Below are 20439 nucleotides of genomic sequence, written 5' to 3'. Positions count from 1 at the left end.
GTTTCACACTGTGAATTCACTAGCATATCTTGCAAAATCATTTCCCCCGCTTATACTGAGCTATGAATATTATGAAACTGAACTTCGCTGCCTCTGAAAATACATTCTTGGAAGGTTTAGAAGTCTCACTGGTGAAGGTGCAAAAAATTGTTATGGCTTCTTTGGCAGAATTTGTTTTTTCTGAGATTGAACGCCAAAATGGACAAACAGGGAAGCTGGCTGGCGCTGACACTCACATTCAGTTTTGTAGTGCTCTTTGTGTGCTTTTTGTTCCCTTTGCTTTACCTGCCAAAGTGTTTGGTTTATCCGTTTTGAGTCTGGATGACTGGGATGGCGCCGTCACTAAAAATGAACTGAGGAAAGCTAAAAAAAAACATTCTGCTTGAATTGTAGCCTGGAGGCATTTTGAGGACTTTTTAGGCTCACACTGTGTGGCGGATCTTCACTGCTGGGGGGGAAAAACACACACACACACACACACACACACACACACACAGTCTCTATCCTTCAGAGGCAAGTGAAGAGGTTTTTTGATCGAGGTCCTACACAAACAGGCAAAGCAGCTGTTAGAAATTTCCCCATCTGGTTAGTAGGCATCCACGTGTAAACTTTGAAAGTCACCCTGAGAGTAGAGCGAGAGTGTGAGAGTGAGACAGATGCTCACTCTGTTTATGGGCTGAAATGAATATATGATGGCTGTGATAAAACTCTGCCTCTCCTCCTATAACTCAGTTTCATGTGCCTGCATGTATGTATGTAGTCTCTCTCTCTCTCTCTCTCACACACACACACACACACATTTATCCCGCAGATACAGCAACAAAGACCTCCAAGGCACTCTCTTACACTCCCCCTGCTCAGCTAATTGTCCCCCACCAAAGGGGGGACTATGGATCGGTCTCCGTCCGTTAGTTAGATCGTTAGTCACACTGTAACGTTGACTTTGTGCTGCTAGGGGGCGGCACTGACAATGAATGGGGACTCAGTGGTAAAGCAATACAGTTAAAGTTATCATAGGTAACATAACAGTCTACACACGCTACACACTTGGAGACGTCAGACTGGGTTGATGTGTTGAACTGAGAGTCAATGGAGAATTTTTGGGCAAACCTCTAACCACAAGACACTGTAGTTATTGTACAGTTGTTGGACTGTTGGACTGTTATTGCACTCATCACTGCAGTACCACTGTGCTGTCAGTGTTGACTACTTATATCATATTAGCACTTACCTACTGTGCAATACCATATATCACTTATCACTTATCATTTATATTATTCATAACACTCACGCTCCTGGTGTTGTTTATAAATTGTATTGTAGTGTACATTGTGTAATGTACGGATTGTATTAATTGCGTATTGTAGTTCTTATATTTTGTACTGTATTGAGTAAAAACAGGACAATTACAGTTACTACATTTCAAGATATAACTTGTAAGCCTAATTCTGAGGAGAGTAGGCAGCAGAAATATATGGTCAATCTGTCCTTTCATTGTCCCATACCAAAATGCTTATACAATTAATAATAATAATTAATAATAATGCTTATACAATTTCACTCATATTTCAAGTACACTCAGCAACCACTGACTGACCCAAGGGTGGAACTACATCACTGGTGGGGGGCAACATGTTTACTATTTGCTTGTTAACCTTTCAATTCCTATGAATCACCTAATTACTATGTGACATCATCGCAGATTATAGTAATTGATTTGACATTTGAAACTTTCCCATTGGCTGCACCCCTGCTCTGATGCGCCTTGACCCGCGAGAGAGAGACAGGGAGAATTGATTTCTAGCGCAGGCGCCTACAGTAAGTGCTTTTTTATGATCATTGTATACATCTCACTCAAGGAGATGAATGAATTGGGGGAGAGACGAAAAGTATTCATTGTAATTTGAAATCGCCGCCGGCAGTGAGCTGGTGAATGGGATGACTTTTTTTTTTTTCTTGATGAATTGATGAATCGACTTTGGCATCCGCACCTGTGATTTATTATTCATTGTATTCTGCTTTAGCCACTGGGATTCTGACCAAGAGCCCTCACCCCCTCCTCCCTCCAACCCCCATCTCCCTCTGGCTCATCTCTCTCTCTCTCTCTCTCTCTCTCTGGCTCATCTCTCTCTCTCTCTCTGGCTCATATCTCTCTCTCTCTCTCTCTCTCTCTCTCTCTCTGGCTCATCTCTCTCTCTCTCTCTCTCTCTCTCTCTCTCTCTCTCTGGCTCATCTCTCTCTCTCTCTCTCTCATCTCTCTCTCTCTCTCTGGCTCATATCTCTCTCTCTCTCTCTCTCTCAATAGTTAATCAAAGAGTTGTGTACTGGTAACAGCGATGCTGGTTGGTCCAATCTGGCAACGCGACCAATGTCCACAAATACGAGTTGAAAAACACCATCAGATGCTGGTTTTATAGGTATAGACTGGTCAAATCCATACTATCTACACTGAATACCAAACTGAAATGACTTTGTGAAAGTTTTTCAAACTCAAACGACTGCTGCTGATGACAGTTTCACTCGACTACACGGTGACCAGATTTTCAAACCAGATCTGTGCGCATATTGCATAGGCCTGACACATTGACAAATAATGGAACTTGAAAAGTGTCTCTCCTTCTGGTAGGGATGGGACATATTGTGGGGCAGAAAAATGAATGGTGATATTAGCTCCATTTTATTCTGCTGTAGTAATCACAAATGAGACGCTTGACCGTCACAATTTCACAAGCTCTCCATCCAAATTATATTATTGTCACTTTGTAATGACATTTTTAAATTGTTGTTTACATTCTAGCAGCCAATACCATCGCTAGAAAGATTTGTGGCTCAGAAATAAACAGAATTCTGCACAGTCAGACTTTGTCATCATTGAACATGTATTTATTACATTGTATCATGGTTGTATTGAATCATGAACCCCATATCGTGTATTGAATCTTATGGTGAGATCGTCCCATCCCTACCATCTGGATTTCAGAGCGGTAGGAGATGTTTCTGCACGCTCAGTAAAGAATATTGCCTACTGGGAGATTTTTGGAGCAAGTGGTGAAAACTGGGACATGGGATTTGTCAGAGATGTGGGACACCAGAACATGGAGTCTTAAACTGGGACTGACCCGGACAAACCAGGACGCCTGGTCACCTTACATAGACCCCACTGAATGTCTTAGGACACCTCCAGCGAAAATATGAAATAAGGTACGGAAGACTCTGACTTGTGGAAACCTCTTAGGAATAGAACAACCTCCTTATCCCTGTTAATAAAGTTAGCAATTTCTAAAGTTTCTAGATGCTATTTTACAGTCTGTTAACAGCAGAACCAGCCAAATATGTAAAAATTGACATGGCTGATATTGTGACAGGCTAATAATAATGTAAAATAGATGTACAAAAATAGTTTACATTTCATGCACTTGGAATTATATGGTTCTGATGTTGAGCATAACATATTTGACATACCAGCTGGCAAAACTGCCATGTACTTTCTACCTTGTTAAATATTTAACCACAAAATGTTCCTTTTTTTAAAAAAATACCACCAGACAAGCATCAAAGATCATGAATATGTAACTCAATTTTCATTAAAAAGTCAGAACCTTATCATTTCAAGCTCAACCATTTTGGTTCATTGGCAGTCATGAATATGTCATTAGGATGGGAAGCTTTAATTGGAGGATGAGTGGGACTCGCTAGCGGATTTTTTCCCACTAAACCCAACCTTTCTGTGTTTATCTATTTATTAGGAGAGATTCAAAATGTGAAATATGCATAAACTAAGGTAGTCTGAACCCCTCTGTTCAATCCAGGTTGGAGTTATATAGTTTTTATTGCAAATCGCTAACAAGGAAACTCAATTTTTGTGCATGATTAATAGGACGCATACCTCCAGCTCATATGGGACACAAGCAATTAGAATTTGAATCTGAGTTTATACATACAGTACTGTGCAAAAGTCTTAGTCCTAGATTTTTGCTCTTAATTGTCATTTTTTGATAGAAACTTTGTGCCTAAGACGTTTGCACAGTACTGTATGAAAAACATCTTCTCAAATATTAAAACTGGTGGTTGTAAATTATTAACAGCGTTCAAGAGTTTACACCTTAAAGTCTCCTTTAAGGCTTAGATGAACATGGTTCTAGTGTTTTTTCCCTTTCCCACTTCCCACCCAGCCAACAAGCAGTGGAAGCTCCTGTCTTATCTGGGAGTTCAGCATCTGAAATCTGACTTCTCCCTCCCTCCCTCCCTCCATCCCTCCTTCGCTCGCCCCTTCCCTACACTCACTTCTCATCGACAGCTTCGACCCATGCTGGCTTTTGACTCCATGCGAGAAAGATCAAACGTCTCTCCCTACGGATGGATGGCCAGATGAATAGATGGATGGAAGTCCGGGTGAGTGCGGAGGGTGGGGGCGAGGGGAGACAGATGGGAAGATGGGCAAGAAGAGAAGAGAAGAGGCCCTCCAATCTAGAGAAACGAGAGAAAGGAGCCGATTGAAGACCAGATGCGATATAAAAAAAACAACCCAACGCTTTGATCCTTTCTGACTTTTTTATTCCATGATTTTTTTTCTCGTCACAAAGCCCAGAGGACTCTTTAAAAATCCTGCCAAGAGCTCTAAAGGCTTACTTATTGAAAAATAATCTTGTATCTTTTTTTCTCCTTCCTCCTCCGTCCTCCTCCTCCCTCTCTCCCCCCCCCCCCGTTTGTTTTGTGACCAGAGATGATTGCATTGACCGCTGTTGCCCCAGACTCCGGGTTCAGTCTGATAAATGACTCTGTCCATCATTGGAGGAGGGGAGGAAAAAGCGAGGAAGATAACCCGGTTGTCCATCATCCTTTGTTCAAGCGCGGAGACGAGTGGAGATTGGATATTGACCCGGGGTTGGCTTCTCCAAGTCGAGATATTTGAAGACTTTGTCACGGTGTGGCACTGGTCCCAGTACTGTGTCTCCCAATATCCAACTCTGCAGTCACAACACACAGTTCCAGTGTTTCATTTCCACCTTGGGTTTTTGGTGCGATACAGTTCCGAAAATGAAAAGTTACCCGCCGTAACACCGGCCGACATCTGGCGGCAGCAAAGTCGTCTCCTGCGGTGAGTGGGTTAATGCAAAAGTTAGGCGGCTTGGTCTTGATGCTGATCCAGCCTTTGCCCTTCAGTGGAATATACTTCCTGGTTGTACTGACACCTGGTGATCATGTGACCCCTGTACTAGGAAGTGAAGATGAGACGAGCCTTCCTTACATGTCTCCAGCCTGTTATAACAGCCATAGTTAACCAAAACCTTGCAACCTGGCAGCTACTCAAGCCTACTTTAAGCTCTTCAACATCATCGCATGCCTATTCCTCATCATTCTATGTCTACTTCTTTTGCGGGTAGAAGTTACCCACCTTCAATCTCAAATAGTCTCTGCACAGCTCAGCTCAGATCCTCAATTTTCTAATTTCTCACCCATTCAGGCCTACAGGCACCTTCCTAACACTTTAACTTCATCTTCATCACCTCCAACCATTCCGTGCCTAACTCTTCGGCAGCGTCCTCCGTCGCGGCCCGTCATCATAGACAGTCTCTGCACAGCGCCACCTGGCCGCGGCGGAAGTCCCTGCAGGGGCAGAGGCGTCTGTATTTGGGGGAGTGTCCCGCGCAGCTGAAGAGGAGGGGCTCCCGCTGGAGGCCGCACTCCCGCCGCATCACAGAGAAGGCCGGCAGGATGTGGTTGATCTCGGAGTCGACCACCTCGCACTGCACCTCCAACCTGAAGGGGGGGGGGGGACAGTGGAGCAAAAGCCAGAGTAAACACAAAATAATACTGGGCTTCATTCAGTTCAGTTCATTGGGTTTAATCATAGGGAAAAACTAGGAGTAACTAAAGCAACTTTTTGGTGCATTATGGATCTGATCTACTGAGTTTGATATTTATAATAGTGTGAAAAGTAGATATTCAACATCTGGTTTAGGGTTAATTTTAGGGTCAGGGTTAGACTAAGGTCAGGATTAGGTTTACATAGTCTGTAGAGATGCAGCAAATAGGCAAGTGACACATCTACTTTTTGTCACCTGATACTTAGCTGAGTATCAACATTGGACTATCCAAATAAAGTGTTACCAAGGCTCTTTATGGTACCAAAAGTTACTGAATAGGACTATGATTGAGACCTCTGAAAAACCATATAAAATAGCACTGAATTACTCATTCAATTGTCATAACAGTTATTTTCATTTGAGACAAGTAAGGGGAAAGGAGGAATTGACATAATCTGAAAATAAATGGAAAGTAGAGACAGACGGAGAGAAACAGAAATACAAGGAGAGGCAGATTTCATCACTTCACACTACAGATGCCAAATTCCAAGAGAGGGGATGTGAGAATGTTCGTGGAGAAGTGATAAGGAAGTTGGAAGAAGCTACGAGGCAGGTAGGAGATGTCAGAGAGAGACAGAGTGCGAGAGAGAGTGTTAGAGAACAGACTTGAGCTACGAGGATGACGAACAGAACAGAAACAAAAGGGGAGTGACACTGTAAACTGAGACAGACAGCGAGGAAATAAACACGAAAGATGCTCGGGAGGATGAAACGAGAGCAAAGAATAAAGATGAAGTGAACGGAACGGAGAGGAAGGAAGAGTCTGGAGGAGAGGGTGACACCGACGGGCTCTCGGGCTCAGATCGCCAGAAAAGGCCAACAGTGTCCGAAATTATTTACCCGCGGAGGGCCTCCTTGTTGTTGATGTAGTGGAAGTGAGCGGGCTCACAGATGAGGCCGGCGAACTGGCACGCCTCCACACAGGACTGGCCCTCCTGGGACACGAGTAGCCTGAGGCAGCTGAGGGGAGGCCAGGCGGGGGGAGCCGACACATTGGAAGCCCAGCCAAGGGCTGTGGAGTTGGGCAGGGGCACGAATATCGGTCCTGGAAGTCTGCTGCCACCGCCGGGCCCCGATCTGGAGAGGTTGGCTGGCAGGAAGGGAGGCTCTGGGGCACAGAAGTCCTGAGGGGGGGAGGGGGGGGGGGGGGGGGGGGGGGGGGGGGGGGGGGGGGGGTAGAATTAGTATGGCATGATCATACTATTATGGTAGAATAGGGGAATAATACCCAAAAGAGTGTCCTGTACTGTGATTATAGGTAGAACCGTGATGCGGCTTAGTATAAGGTGCAGCCAACTATTCGGGTATTGTAATAATACTAATACTACTGATGAAAATCTTTATTTGTATAGCACTTTTCAAAACATATACAAAGAGCTTTACTAAGGAATAAAAAAAAAAAAAAAAAGATCAAATCAACAATAAAAGCAATAAGCGATGCAGGCAAAGTAAGAAACGTAAAACATGTAAAAACAGAAAATAAACAGGACTAAGAGTCTAACAGCCCCGCGACACTGAATTCTGTGGAAGCGTCTCTGCCGGGAATTGAACTCGGGTCTCCCGATTGAGAGCCTGCAGTCTAACTCCCTGCGGCACACTTTCACCCCCGTGACCAGAAGCGGTGAACAGAGCGACCGACTGATCGACCCGCAATGTGATCCTGATCCTAGAGCCCCTGCTGTCGGGCTAAAAAGGGAATCAGGGACAATTAATAAAAGATCACTAGATAAAAGCCAGTTTAAGAGCTCCTTAGGCAGATCATTATGACTTTATACAATGGTTACCAATGCATATGTGCTGACTAAAACATTCTCTTTAAAGTGCAGTAGTATATAGCCTATGAAAGAATAAAAAACAGGACAAAGCACAAAAGATTGCCAACTAACTCGTTCACTAACTAGTGTTCCTTGCTTTCTTCTGCCTCTTTATGACAGTATAAATGCATTGGTTGCAGTTATAAATAAAGCTGCTGTAGATGTTCTTTACTGCGATGCTGGGTGACCTCAGTGAAATCGGTGAGTACGGGTGACTACAACTTCGCTGACGCCGATGACACCCGACTTCACCTCGCACCAAGCCACATCAGTGTCATACTCATAATCACACTAGTGAACACCGTCTTGGGTGTTATTGCTGACACAGACACATGCGTGCACTCGCACACACACTCACACCCTCATCGCCTCACTACACATCTGGCTACATCTCGCTGCACGCTAACTGAGATAAATCACATCGCGAGCGGACGATCATTAGGCAGATCCCGGATCAGCCACGCGGTCTAAAAGCAGTTTCTGACACGTTAAACTAGAAGAACACAACAGGACGGCTCCGACGGCGCCGTCTGGGTGTCGAAACCGGCTGCCACTCAGGATCGGAAGGAAGGTTGTTGAGAGGATCTTCTGCAGTTTGTCTGACATCTAGCGCGGGATTAACGAAAAAAAACCCAAAACTCTTTCCTCCCTTCCCTCCGTCACCATCCCTCTCTCGCCACTCATCCCTCCTCATTAGCGTCGGAGGGCCTTCTGCTTTCCTAGATATGTAGCTCATAATGAGAGCGAGCATGTAGATCAATCACAAGTCTACTTACATGGCGTATAGTCACTCACACACACACACACAAACACACACACACACACACACGTAGACTTACACACACGTACACATTGCTCTGGGTGTTGAAGGCACCTGATGATGAATTATTGGGCTGAGTGGGGAAGTTGAGAGCTTGTACAGCGCATGTGTGTGTGTGTGTGAGAGAAAAAAAGAGAGACAGAGAGAGAGAAAGAGAGAGAGAGAGAGTCTCTGTATGTATGTATGTGTGTGTGTGTGTGTGTTATGTTGTGTGTGTGCCCAATGCATGTTAGTTGAACTCACCTGATTCTGTATGTAGCCATGAACTCTCTCTAGCATCCCCTCACAGGTGTACTCATAAGGTAGATATGGCTCAACCTGCAAAGACACACACACACACACACACACACACACACACACACACACACACACACACAGTCACTGATAAGCAACCCCCACCCCTCATTATTTCCATATTTTGCACGTATGAAAGTGTGTTGTTTTTTTGCTGTCACCTCATTGTTCTCACTAATTGCAATAGATTGTCTATTCTCCGTGTTAATTTCAGCAGATGAATGTTTCCATTGTCAAACTTTTGCAAGGCCTAATCACAGTGTGTGACTGCTTGGAAACTCATTAGGGTTTATTTGCATAGCAATACATCATACCCTGCTGTGATTCGCCGGTTCCATAACGAAGGCATACCTTTGATTGGCCTAATTAGCGACGAGCTATATACTCTTTTGTGCCTCTCGCTAATAACAAGAACACATACAATACACATTAACAAGCTGGCTGATACAGACACACAATAACTGGCTGAAACTGCACTGCTACGATTAATAAAAAAGAATTGAATTAGCTGATTTAATAAACTTCTTTATTGTGTTGATATCCCAATGGGAAATGGATTTAGTTCGTTTTGTGGTTAATCGGTCACACTGTACGGGGGTGCCAATTAAAAATAGGTGTTTATATTGGAGAAAAATCATCTTCCAATTTATTACTGTTTCATCAAACTTCTTTTAAGTCCAATACATAATACCAGACATTAGAGAGATCCAAGTGCCTTGTCTTTGTAGCGGAGTCCTCATGCAAAAGACCTGCCTTTCTAAATGATACACGGCTCACTAAATTACATTTCCAATCTGAAATCAAAGCGGTCTGATGTTCAACCATGTGTGAAATCAGACTTGGCCCATTTGAAGCGAAAACCCACTGAGAAGCAAGTATGCACGGATGATGCAATTTAAAAAGTTACACACACTGCAAATCTGATCAAAGCCTTATGTTAATCTAGTTGTTAAGCCAGAGTGGAGAGTAAATATGTGGACAGGAGGGACGGACAAACAAGCTCCTTACAGTAACAACCTATCCTTCGTCTAACCGAATTCCTCCTCCTCTTCTCTTTTATCTCCCCTCTCTTTTAGCTTTACTTAACCGGGCAAGTCTCATTTACAGCAGCGGCCTTGGAGAGTGTGGAAAGTTTTATTGGATTTAAATAAAGGTAACCCACAGAAGACAATTCACAAAAATGCACCACGATCCACAAATATTCCACTATCCACAAACAACCTTTAAACTACCAAACTTTTACAAAATGTTGCATACTAAATGGTGTTTTCACATTTGTGGATCATGTGACTTTTGCTGTTTTTTGTTGCATTTGCATTTTCCTCTCTTTGTGAATTGTTGTCCATGTTGTCCCATAGCATTTTATCGCATAAAATACATCTACAAACACATCCGCCACCTTTGGGGACAGATGAAGTACCACCTTTTCTCTTTTCTGATTGGTCCAAACGCTCTGTGTTGGTGGCTGGTCTGTACTGATTAGTTAGTTTCTCCACATGCACACTTAAGCTGAATCAGAGAATTAAAGGGTTTTGTGGCTTGCCTTCTGTGGATTACATTTATTTAAGTCCAATAAAATCTTCCATAGAGGAGTAGCTCAAGTGGGGAAGGAGGGTTTTACACACACACACACACACACACACACACACAGGACTCTAACCTGGCAATCTTCTGGTCATAATCCCACATCTCGGACCTTTAAGCTACCATCACCTATCTCTCTCCATTCCTCATATGTTCTTTATCTTTTCATTGCAAGATGAGAATCCATTCATTCAAATCAAATGTCATTTTTATTCATAGGTATAGCATGGCACATCCAAGCAGAGAACCATAATTTGGCAAAGCACTAAAATAAAAAAGCACTTAAATAAACGTAGGTCATTAAGAATGGTTTGACAGTGTAGGAGGCAATGAGGGCGCACCGTCAGAAAAAAAAGCTACAGAGTATTGGGGCTGCACCTTTGACAAAAGGTAAAACTGTACTTTCATTCTGAGAGTGTGACAGGACGTCTTCCACTCCCAAAGTCAGATAAGGGGGGTTGAGATAGAGAGAGAATGAGAGAAAGAGAGAGAAATATACAGAGATGGGAAAGAGAAAGGGAAGGAGAGGATGGAAAAGAAAGAAAGAAAGAAAGAAAGAAGGAAGGGAAGAAGAGATGGAGAGATGGAGAAAAGGATCTATTGGAACACGGGGATGTGTCAGCCAGACAGAAATTGTTTTGTCCTGCATGACTGAACATGGGCCGCTGCCTCACACAGAACGCCTGCTTGCCACACAGGTGTGTGTGTGTGTGTGTATGTGTGTGTGTGTGTGTGTGTGTGTATGTGTGTGTGTGCATGTCTGTTGCAGTTAATGGCCATAATGTGCAGGTAAGGCTGTCTGTGCTGGCATGCCTTTCTGTGCAATTTCAGTGTCTGTGCGTCCGTGAGTCTGCAATTCATTTGGGCGTGTGTGTGGGTTTGAGTAAGTGCATGTGGAAGAATGTTTGAGTATCTGACTGTGTGTGTGTGTGTGTGTGTGTGTGTGTGTGTGTGCTGGGGCAGTGTGCCTCCAGTGAAGGGTGAAGGGGTCCATCAGCTCTCTCTCAGCGGTCTGACAGTGCAGACGGAGACGGAGAGGCCAGCCATCGCTGCTGAGCTGTGACTTGTCTGACAACACAGACAGTAAGAGGAGAGGAGGGGAGGAACACACACACACACACACACACACACACACTCTGCTATCACTACTGCTCTAATCTCCATGCACACTTTCTTTACCTCTCTGTCTCTCTCTTATTCTGTCTTTTTCTGTCTCTCTGCATCTCTAATCTGCTTGCAATGAAACAATGTTGCCTCGTTTATTGCTGAATCAAATATGAGTCTTCAAACTCTTTGGTCTTTCTACACTGGGAAACCAGAGACATTTAGTTTCTGATTTCTTTTTTTTTTTAATTGTAGATCATTGTCAAAACAAAGCGGTCGTGAGGAAAAAAATGAATCACAGCTCTCCTCGAGTGCCCTTCATCCCTTTCATCTTTTTCATCATCAACCTCCTCCTCCCCCAAACCCATCTGTCTATTCTGTTGCATCGTAGACATTCCTCTGTGCAACACAATGCTGTAGAGTCAACAGAACACAATGGACAACCTGGCACAGGCTGAGAACATGCTTTGTCTAGACACTGAAAAAAAAAAAAAATAGAACACTTTAAAATATTGTACATTAATTAGGCTGATGCATAAAAACTCTATGGCATGGTGTGTGTGCCTGGTTGGTAGATCAGTCTGCCATTTTAATAACAACAAAAAGCCTCCGTGGCCATGCAATCGTTTGGTAGATCTTGAATTCGCTCTCTCTCTTAATCTTCTGTTTCTCTGTACTTCTGGCTCTCCCTTCCTCCCTCCCTCTCTCTCTCTCTCTCTTCTCCTTTCTCTGGCTCTACAGTAAGATGTAATCTCCACAGTTGACTTCTTAATTAACCTCTCTCCCACTCAGCAACGTCTGGCTCCCTGCGTATTCTCCATTAGCCCACGTTTCCTGCTCCAAAAGTTCAGAGCTCTGCAATACAGGACTGCTAACTACATGCTGGCACAGCAGCTCTGGAAAACCACACTCCGGCAAACCTGCTGTAGCAAAGTTTAAGAACCCTTGATCAGGCTTCGCAGCTACAACACGAGGTCCAGCACCGAAAACCTCATTACAATCTCCCTGATGGCAAAGGCAAGCGAAAAACATACGCTCCTAGAAAACGTAACGAGGACCAATATAAATCTCGATCCCCCAGAGCAAAAGAATCATTTTGGGCGTACCAGAGGAAACTGTCAGCATACAACATGCAAGTGCCTCTTCTATCCGTTCAGGTTGTAATGTGCAGCGGGTGCGGTACCTTGGTCCTCATGATCTCCCTGATGGCAGAGTCAAACTCCAGGGAGTTGTTGTAGTCCACAGTCATGACGTGCGGCCTGCCGATGTACTGCTCTGCATACGGGTGCTGGGAGGACACCTGCAGAGGACACGTCAAGGGCATGAGTGGTCTACATGTCTCAAAGAAAGGTCTAAAAATGTCTTAAAGGGGTATTCTGGAGCGGCAGATCATTTTGTTTTTGCACAACTTTTCCCTAAAATGAGGACTATCAACTATGATCCACCCTTTGAGAGTAAATGAAGGGGGTTTACAGATATCATCAGTGTTGGAAAAAGCACTCAAAGCACTCAAATCCTTCACTTAAGTAAAAGTAGCAATACCATAATGGAAAACTACTGCATTAAAAGTAAACATTCTCCATTCAAAAGTTTACTTAAGTAAAAGTATAGAAGTATTAGCAGTAAAATGTACTTAAGTATCAAAAGTAACAGTACTCATTCTGAAGAATAGTCTCATTAAGAGTGTTAAATTATTGATGCATTAACCTGCAAGAAGTATTTTAATGTTGTAGGTCTAACTGCTCCATATACTGTTGGGGAGTTTAAACTAACAATGCAACATTTTATGAGCTTATCGCATGTTTTGCAGGTAAAAATTACAATATTTCCCTCTGAAATGTAGTGGAGTAAAAGTATAAAGTCTCACAAAATGGAAATACTCAAGTAAAGTACTTGAGTATAGTACTGAATACTCAACTTCAGTACTGGAGTAAATGTACTTAGTTATTTTCCACCTCTGAGATATCATATTAATGACAAATGAGATCACAGTATCAATGACTCTTTCTCAAGTTGAGTTATTTCAGAGCGTATTACATCAAACTTGAAAAAATGTCCTAGTGTAATGTTTTCTTTGTGTGCAGTGCTGGGATATGGGAGGCATACTGTTTAGCATGTGGTTCTCAGGCAATTAAGAATGCACTGGGACAGATCCGGCAGAAGAATGTATTAACAACTCTATTGATAGGAAGTCAGGTCAGGTTGTACTATGAACACCATGTTCCTGCCTCTTATCAAGCACTTATAAGTTGTACCAGTTCAATCCAGACATCTGCTGGTGAGGAATCAAGTTACTTGGCAACATGGTTGCCAGTGAAAACAGCAGTGGCCAAATTATTTCTAATCAGCGACTGATTGTGTGGAACTAATGGGCTGTTATGAGCTTACCTCTCTGGAAGTGGGCTTGCCTCTGAAGAACTCGTGATTGAGCGAGCTGTGGGGCGGGTGGAATTTGGGCTGCAGGAAGATGCAGCCATTGGCTATGGCTTCCAGAGGGGCGGGGCCTTCGTAGGGGAAACCGAAGCCAATGAAGAGCTGGGGGAGAGAAAATCAGGAAACAAGGTCAGCTTATAATTATGTTTTTAAATCAATTATTATGATTGGCTGTGCGTGTGTGTGTATGTGCGTGTGCATGTCTGTCTCTCTGTCTGTCTGTCTGCCTGCCTCCAACAAGTCATTTAATCTATTCACTGTAAAAATCGTATTATGCTTACCAGAAGGTCCTTGTTGACTGTGTATGTCTGAAATGCCTGTGGCAGTAACCTTTATAAACTGATGGCCTCTAAGTTACTGCTGCTGCTGCTGCTGTGGTGATTTTTCAATGCAGCTGCACAGGAAGATTGCTTTTTCCAGTTAACATTTCTCTACAATTCAAATTTCTTGTCAAAACATTTTGCCAGCTAGTTGAAGATTCACTTCAGGTTCCCTGGTTTCCAGGGAAGTCCTGTTGTATTAGAACAACAGATTGTTTGATTAAGGTTTTGCATATTGCTTACTGGACTTCTTTGTTGTAAGTCCTTTGTTGAGGAAGCAACGTTACGCCTTACTAAGTGTATGACAGCAGTAACGTTTTCTTAAAACAAAATCTCCCGATGAGGTGAGATCATTTCAGTTGTTTCTAGTGCAAATCAACTTGTTTAAAGGATTTTCTTGAATCAAGTCATTTTCTTGATAATTGTGGAGTGATCCACCTTATTCTGGCTTGCCTCTCCCAAGAAATTGACACCTTTTTCTAGAAAATTCCTAAAACATGTGAAACTGCATTGGAAACACTGCAATGAAAGGAAAGTCTATAATATCTGAATCTGATAATGAAAGACTGCAGTGTATCTGTATATGTGTGTGTCAGAGCGTGAGAAAAAAGACAGACAGGAGACAGAAAGAGAAAGCGCATAAGAAAGACAGAGTTAATGATGCAGAGTCTGGGTGTGCATGCAGATGAGAGCAGCAGTGCGACTCCAGAAGATACAGTATCTTGGCGTGGCATTCCTGCAGGTAGCATTTTCCTCAGTGCCTTGCCTTGGCCTTGCGCAGCAGCTGCTGCAGCTCATGCTGGGGCAGCAGGCCGTGGTTCTTAACGAAGGCAGGGACCTCAGGAGGTCTCTGGGTCTCGTAGTAAACTGTGCCGTGGACCTCCATGTACCTGTGGAGGATCTGCAGGAAACCTTCCTTGCCCTGCTGGGAGAGGAGGGGGGAGAGAGAGAGGGGGGATGGTGCGAGGGGGGGGGGGCGAGGAGGAGATAGGAGGCAGTAGGGAGGGACGAGGGTGGTAGAAAAGAGCAGCACAGAAAGAATATGATTAAAGCAACTGTGTCCCAGTGGAGCTGTGTCTGCTGTGTGTGTGTGTGTGTGTGTGTGTGTGTGTGTGTGTGTGTGAGAGAATGCTGCCGGTCTCTGATGTGTGTCTATTTGTGTGTAGCTGCCTGTGTGTGGTGTCAGTATGTGCGTATCAATGGCATATGCGTGTTTCTCTTAGTCTACACCACTATCTAGGTGTGTATGTGTGTGTAGAAGCAGCCCACTTTGCTATCTACTGTGTATGTGTGTGTGTGCGTGTGTGTGTGTGTGTGTGTGTTTGATGAGTATGACTGTCCCACTGAAAGGCCTATTGGAAGCTTTGGCTTCAGTGCGCTAAAGAGGAGAAACGCACATAGCTGTAGGCTATGAAGAATCTGGCACAGCTCTCTAACAGTCTCTCTTGAATACACACACACACACACACATTATAATGACTCTCCGAGCCCCAAACCACTCTCTAATGCTGCTACTTCTTCCCTGTTTCCTCACTCCTTTTCGATTTATGAGAGACACATTGGTCTTTATAAATACTTATATGCTGCCTGTTCCATTTCATAGCGATCGGAGAGGCTTTCCTCGGCCCTGAGATTCTTGAAATAAACAGGGATTCACCGAAATGAAAAAATGTATGAATAGAGAAAAATCATTGAATCCTGTAGTACAGTGGAGGATCTCTTTCATGATTGTGGTAGGGCTTGTGTGGGTGTGAGAGGAGCGGTAAAGCATTACTTTCACTTACACAGAGCCGCGCATTCGTGTGCGCATTCGTGTGTGTGTGCATCTGCTCTCATTTCTCCAAAGCATATCAGCACGGCGTCATGTGTGTGAGAGAGCCAGAGCGGAAGGGTGCGCTTTCAAAGTCAAGGTCAAGCGCGGCGGCCGGGAGAACAAAAACAAAACAGCGGCAGGTAACGGCCGAGAAGCGAGTCGTGTGAATGGAGCGTAACCCCGGGCCAGAGTATTGACCGGCCGGCCGGTGTTAAGCAGCTTACTGTATCCCTGTGCTGCGCCGCGGCCCCCGGCAGCTGTAATTGGAGGCTGTAACGATCGATAGCTTCCTCTGTGAGGATTTTCCCAGCCAATTAGGGGATTAGCTCAAGCGCTAAGTGCAGCAGACAACGTGAATTAGCGGGAAGAGAAACACGGCCCTGGGAGAGTGCAGAGTCCGTAACCTCGACTTGGTGTTGCAGCTGCATGTGTGTGTGTGTCACAGATGTACCTCCACACCCGTTTTCTCCCATGGGACGCCGGGTTACGCCCGAGATAACCTCTCTACGCTTGCGCTGGATTAGCAATGGTAATAAGTAAACGCGTTCTGCTATGCTAGTTTTTGTCCCTCACATCACTTCTCATAATGTAAAATTTGAGAAAATAGTTCCGCGGGACCTTGAAATGTCGCGTTTGACTGTTCAGCACTTCAACTGGAAAAATAAGTGCCTTAAGATTTGCATGGAAGGTTAGGAGGGTGATGAAAACATATAGAGTACTCACGCACACACACACACACACATATAAGCAACTCTGCGCTGTGAGAACGGGAAAGAAAATGTACTTTGCCTGCTATTTAAAAGGCTCAAGGTATGACGCAAACACCTGTGTGGCTGGAACAACAGCATGCGGGTGATTATGCGTCATGCTTGATCTCCTCTCATCATGGAAACCTCTCATCAGGTAAAATAGCTAAGCAAGTCTGCCAACAAGCACCTTCACTCTGCTGTGCATTCTTTTGCAGCTGCACATGGGTGAAATCATAACTGTAAATCACAAACTGAGCCGCTATAGAAGACCGCCATCATTGACCTATCCTATATTTATCGTCCTTCCCTGCTGCAATGGCCACTGCAGTCTATTGTTTCTCACAGGTTGTGAGGTGGAGCTGCATGTTAAAACACAAAAGTCATGTCAAATGACAGGCTGCCTGACCATTCTTTGTGCTTTCTGACAGGTGAGAAGATAAAAAAAACACTCACTGTCAGGCAGAAAACTCTCTGAAAAGTGGTGGTTGTTCCCATGAAGGCTTTTGCGCATTTAAGTGTGCTTGTGAATTCTGACATACAGAAGTCAGAGTGACTTTCGCAGTTGACTGCAACAAGCAGCTTTCCATGAAAATCGCTTTTCTGCATACAACTCTGACTAGAGGTGTGTTTGTGTGTGGATACGTATGCTTGTGTGTGTGTGTGTGTGTGTGTGTGTGTGTGTGTGCCTGAGCATTCCTGGAACACTTTTGACACGTTAACAGGTCAGAGTAACTTATAATAATAATGGTGCAGACATGGTATGATTAGCAATAAGAGGATGCGTTTATCAGGGAGAGTCTTACCTGAAGCTGATGAGCAATGAGCATCCAGCCAGATCCAATGGAGCGCCACACACACATTGAGAAGAAAGGATGGGGAAGAAAGGGATAAAGGAAGGGGCAAAGTGGTATTGGGGTATATATGAGAGAGAGAGAGAGAGACAGAGAGAGAGAGAGAGAGAGAGAGAGAGAGAGAGAATAAAGTTGTAAAACAAAGAGGCAAATGAAGCAAGAAAGAAATAACAATGGGGAAACAGAAAGAAAGGAAGTAAAAAGGAGAGAGGAGACAAAAAATAATTAATTACACATTACATTTTCCGCCTTTTCTCCCAGGCTCTTGCAGACTGGTGTATTGTGCTTTTAGAACCCCACACCTCCCTTGTGTGCACGTCTCTTTCACAAGCCACAACTATAAAGAAATCCGGGGAATTGTACAGACACAGACAGTGGGAAGCACTGGCAACAAAGCAACATCTTTATAATCATTTCAACAATGGCTGCTCAGCTGCGGCCTCATACAATATGCAGCATGATCGAGCAGACAGCTTTTGAGGGGAAAATTGCCTGAAAATTAAAGTTGTACAATTCTGTCAGATAGAGCCACATGTGGCTGAACTGTAATGGCGCGCACAGTGGGGTGTGCAAAGCGTTGTCATTGTATTTTTCTGTTAACATCGCACTTGGAGGAGATCAGTATATGGCTGGGGAGCTGTGTGTGTGAGGTGTGTGTGCGTGTGTGTGTGTGTGTGTGTGTGTACATCAATGTCAATATTGGAAGAGACTGCAGTACGTATATGGAAAATGGATATTTTAACCCTTTGTGCAGATGGACTAATTCATCTAGCTCTTGACTTTAGCAGAGCTGCATACGGTGAAACCTGGACATGTGTGTTTCTGAGATGTGAATGAGGTCCACTTCCTATTTGTGTGTATGTGCATGCTTGCATGTGCAATTATGCATATGTATGGGTGTGTGTCTGTATTTACATGCATGCATACGTGCATGTGCATTTGTACTTGTGTATGTGTGCACCTGTGTGAGTGGGTGTAGGTGTGTGTGTATACACATGCATGCACACATACACAGTATATGTGTATTTGTATATTTGCGTGGCTGCCTGCAGGTAAGTGTGTGTGTGAGTGGAAAGGAAATTTGTTTTCACAGCTTGTACATGGAAATGCTAAAGAACAGTAATACAGGAATATGGGAAACAATAGGAAACAGCAATATCAGACAAAGCAGCAGTTCACAGCACACTGATATGTAGACGTAGATGTATGTAGACATGCTGGTATTAGAGATATACTAAGACAATTTAACCAAAAGGTTTGTTGAGGGCTGTGACTGCAGAGGGAAGCATCTGCCAAAGCAAGCTCTTTTACAGATCCAGGATCTGTATCTGCGCCATCTGTATGCGTGTTTGTGCGCGTGCGATGTGAAAGTGGGTTTGTTGTCCGTACCTTCCACATGCTCGCCTCCTTCCCGTAGACCACGGCCATGTTGTTGACCTTGTTCTGCTGGATGCTCCTCTTCTCCGTCTCATTCAGCTCCTCCGATACGAAGCCCATGAACGAGTTGTCCGGTGTGTGAGCTGCAAGTGTGTGTGTGTGTGAGTGGTGGGGGAGGGTGGGACAGTGGTTAAAGACAGAGTGAAAACAATTTATATAGAGAGAAAAGTAGAGAGAGGGGAGAGGGAAAGTGTGATTGTTTGTGTGAGAGAGACAGAAAAAAAGAGAAAGAGAGAGAGCACCACTCTTATCCTCGTTTGCTTCAGTTCAATGGCAAAGTCAGTGTGACTATTGTCTTGCTCAGTATTATAAATAGTGATTGTAGTGAAGCCAGCTGCAGTGGGCTGAGAGATTCAGATGCTTTGGCAGCACTAGGGAGTCTAGAAATGGGAGGAAGTGGCAGCATAAGTCCAAGTCTAACCCCTGGATCACAGTTAATACGTTGACTGTGCTGCTCTCCAGTGGAACTTCATTCATTTCATATGAGAGAATCGCTTACCTCTGCACCATTCTGCCATTTTACCTCATCTTTTGCTAGCTGTCTGTGATGTTTCGTGATGAAACCATTTCATCAACAAATCAAAGTTGCGTTGAAAATTTCTGTTGTAATGCAACAGCTGATAACTACGATTAATCAGTTTCATCTCGATGCATTTGATCCATGGGATTCTTTGCATGAATTCATTATATTTTGAAGCAAAATGAATGCAATAGGGATTAAGTGTGATTGAAGTGTGAGGCGTGTCTGAAGGCCATATGGAACCTTTGAAGGCAAGGGATAATGGGTAAAAATTGGATTATACGGGGTAATACTGCCTGCAATAGGCTTAGGACTGACCCCACATACATTTAATATGGATAAAACTGTTCTATAATAAGCAAATGTATGATGAAAAACTTCTGCTGGTAATTGTTAGTGAAACTGGTCATTTTCACTGTCCTCAAAAAGTTGTTTGAGTTGTATCTTGACCTTGGCAGAGACTGAGTATACAGACCGATGTTTGCCTTGAATGATTGTCAATGGAGTGGCTGGAGAGGTTTTGCTGAACAGGGGGGAGGATTCGAAAAGGCGAGGCGTACGACTCCAGAATGCTAATTAACAAAGTTCTTACTTAGCAAATTGCTGTTATGCTTCCACTGAAAAGTCTGAGCACAGTGTATTGAAGTTCACCTGGGTTTAACTTGTGAGGTGTCAGAGTGTGTGCTAGAGCTTCCAGTCTGATTTCTTGTCTACACTGCAGACAGTAATGTCATATTAAAATATCTATGCTTTTTCTGTATTTCTGATTTACTGTGAAATGTTGCTGAAATTACAATAATAAACATCAGTCAAGCAAACCAAATATATTTACC

The 20439-nt window shown here is 43.8% G+C and overlaps 1 protein-coding gene across 1 annotated transcript in view; it reads right to left on the bottom strand.

Annotated features, from left to right (window-relative positions):
- Nucleotides 1-4719: 4719 nt before the first annotated feature.
- LOC139929594 (alpha-1,6-mannosylglycoprotein 6-beta-N-acetylglucosaminyltransferase B-like) overlaps nucleotides 4720-20439 on the bottom strand; it is a 113645-nt gene continuing 97925 nt past the window's right edge. The window contains exons 11-17 of the mRNA XM_078290728.1: nucleotides 19039-19169; nucleotides 15003-15158; nucleotides 13872-14018; nucleotides 12667-12783; nucleotides 8745-8819; nucleotides 6708-6991; nucleotides 4720-5760 (exon numbers count right to left, since the gene is read on the bottom strand). Of these exons, the coding sequence (XP_078146854.1) occupies nucleotides 5562-5760; nucleotides 6708-6991; nucleotides 8745-8819; nucleotides 12667-12783; nucleotides 13872-14018; nucleotides 15003-15158; nucleotides 19039-19169 (1109 nt within the window). The 3' untranslated portion in view covers nucleotides 4720-5561. The remainder of the gene's footprint in view (nucleotides 5761-6707; nucleotides 6992-8744; nucleotides 8820-12666; nucleotides 12784-13871; nucleotides 14019-15002; nucleotides 15159-19038; nucleotides 19170-20439) is intronic.

The sequence above is a fragment of the Centroberyx gerrardi genome, chromosome 3 (assembly GCF_048128805.1).
Source record: "Centroberyx gerrardi isolate f3 chromosome 3, fCenGer3.hap1.cur.20231027, whole genome shotgun sequence".
Lineage (NCBI taxonomy): Eukaryota > Metazoa > Chordata > Actinopteri > Beryciformes > Berycidae > Centroberyx > Centroberyx gerrardi.
This window is presented reverse-complemented; position numbering and strand designations above follow the sequence as displayed.